Below are 1768 nucleotides of genomic sequence, written 5' to 3'. Positions count from 1 at the left end.
AAGGTTTCAAGAGCTCGGTATGTGACTCGATAGCGTGTCACATCTGCGAGAACCTTCTTTTGAACACTGTCAATGATCCCTCGAGCACGTGTATTGGGTCGCTGCCCACGGACAAAGTGATCCTTGAAAGTATAAAGATGGCCATGCAGTCGAAGGTGTCGGCGTAAGGCCTCCAGAGCATCATGTGCTTGGGCCTGCCGAAGGCACAGCTCGCAGTCGATAAGGAGGGCATCACAAGAAACACGGCCCAGAACGTCAGAGGGTAAGAACAGGGGGGTAGTGAGAATGGATGCAGCATTGCTGACGTGGTTGGCATTGTCACTTGGGCGAGAGCGCAGGGCTGTGACCCCAGGCATATACAGGTGTTGGATCTCGATCCATGCCTCAAGACGTCGCTGCAGGTTATTTTGACGTTCAAGGACCTTCGCTCATTGGAGATCTGTTGAATGTGCACCGAGCTCAGCAGAATCTTCACGAAGATGACATCTGTATGTATAAGATGCTCCAAGAGAGTTCTACTATCAATATGCATGTTAAGACGCACTGTAGCTCCTCAATTTCCAACCTGTACGTTATCATAACACTTGGAGAAATATGGTCATGAATCGGCACTGTTTTGCCAATCTGAAGCCGTGTTGCATCTTCTTGTGCCAATTGAAGATGCACGGAGGCCTGCGTGAGTGCTATACACACAACAAATTTAGAGAGACATCAAAAAAGTCGCAAACATTTAACGTACCTTTGCGTGTAATCTCATAAGGATTTAGACTTGAGCGGTCTTTTTCCCATGCCTCAACAGCTTGCGTCCACTGGGCAACAGATGTTTCTGGTAAAGCCAAACTAAACTCTTCGAATGCGGCGACATAGACGCTGCATTCATTGATTGCATTCTTCACTTTAGTGAGTAAAGATTGCGCTACAAAACAGTGAGATATTGGCACAATAAAGTGAGGTGTGTACTTACCAATGTGAGTAACCTTGCTCCAGTTGTATGCACCAAAGACATCATCAAGTAGATCCCGCCGTGAGCCCAGACCCATCTCCTTTGTGCTCGATGCAAATGGGTTGACAGCTGACCAACCTCACTCGACAGCCTCGCCATCAGTGCGGCCGACATGCAACGCAGTATTGAATGAGTAATTCAGGTGACAGAACTCTCGATGAGCAGGCAGATGGAATTTAGGATCCAAAAAGGTAATGACACGCCTTGCAAAGTCCCACTGAGGCATGTATCGCCGCATTCTCTCCCAGAGATGTATGGATCATTGACACGCAATGTCGTACGACACCATAACGGTAACCTGTCCTGCCTGCTCCATGCTGCTGGCAAACAAGTAATCCATGTTTACATACCTAAAAGGCGTCGTTCAGTGTATAAATATCATAGAAGAATATTATACATACCGTTCGCCTTTTTGCAGATCACCCACGGAGCATGGTCACTTCATATCGTGGCGTGTACACTCGACCGTGCCAACACCACTAGCCGCTGTGCCTTGTGAGCCTCGCATGTTCGCGAGCTTGACTGCATCGTGATTGCTGCAGGCCGGACTGCCTTCTTCTCTGATGACATTGCTGAAAGTGTTGAGATGTTCCTTGTACTTCGCTTCTTCAACAAAGTAGGCGAATCCGGCATTGAGACCAGGGTCGACTTCGTCAGTGGAAACCTTCTTCCTCTTCAGGCGGAAATTCGCATCTATGTCGAGGAACAGACGATAAAGCCAGCTAGTGATGGTATATAAGCACTCGCATAATCATGATGACAAAC

General features: G+C 47.9%; 1 protein-coding gene across 1 annotated transcript; it reads right to left on the bottom strand.

Moving 5' to 3' along the window:
* Positions 1-428: 428 nt before the first annotated feature.
* LAESUDRAFT_765423 (uncharacterized protein) lies at positions 429-1040 on the bottom strand (the record flags this gene model as incomplete). The annotated part of the gene is made up of 4 exons (XM_040913669.1): positions 429-486; positions 545-683; positions 740-916; positions 965-1040. The coding sequence occupies 4 exons, from the start codon at positions 1038-1040 to the stop codon at positions 429-431; spliced, it is 450 nt and encodes a 149-aa protein (XP_040757281.1).
* Positions 1041-1768: the final 728 nt, after the last annotated feature.

This window comes from Laetiporus sulphureus (assembly GCF_001632365.1).
Source record: "Laetiporus sulphureus 93-53 unplaced genomic scaffold LAESUscaffold_193, whole genome shotgun sequence".
NCBI classification, from domain to species: Eukaryota; Fungi; Basidiomycota; class Agaricomycetes; order Polyporales; family Laetiporaceae; genus Laetiporus; species Laetiporus sulphureus.
The sequence above is the reverse complement of the archived record's forward strand: the minus strand, read 5'-3'. Positions and strand labels throughout refer to the sequence as shown.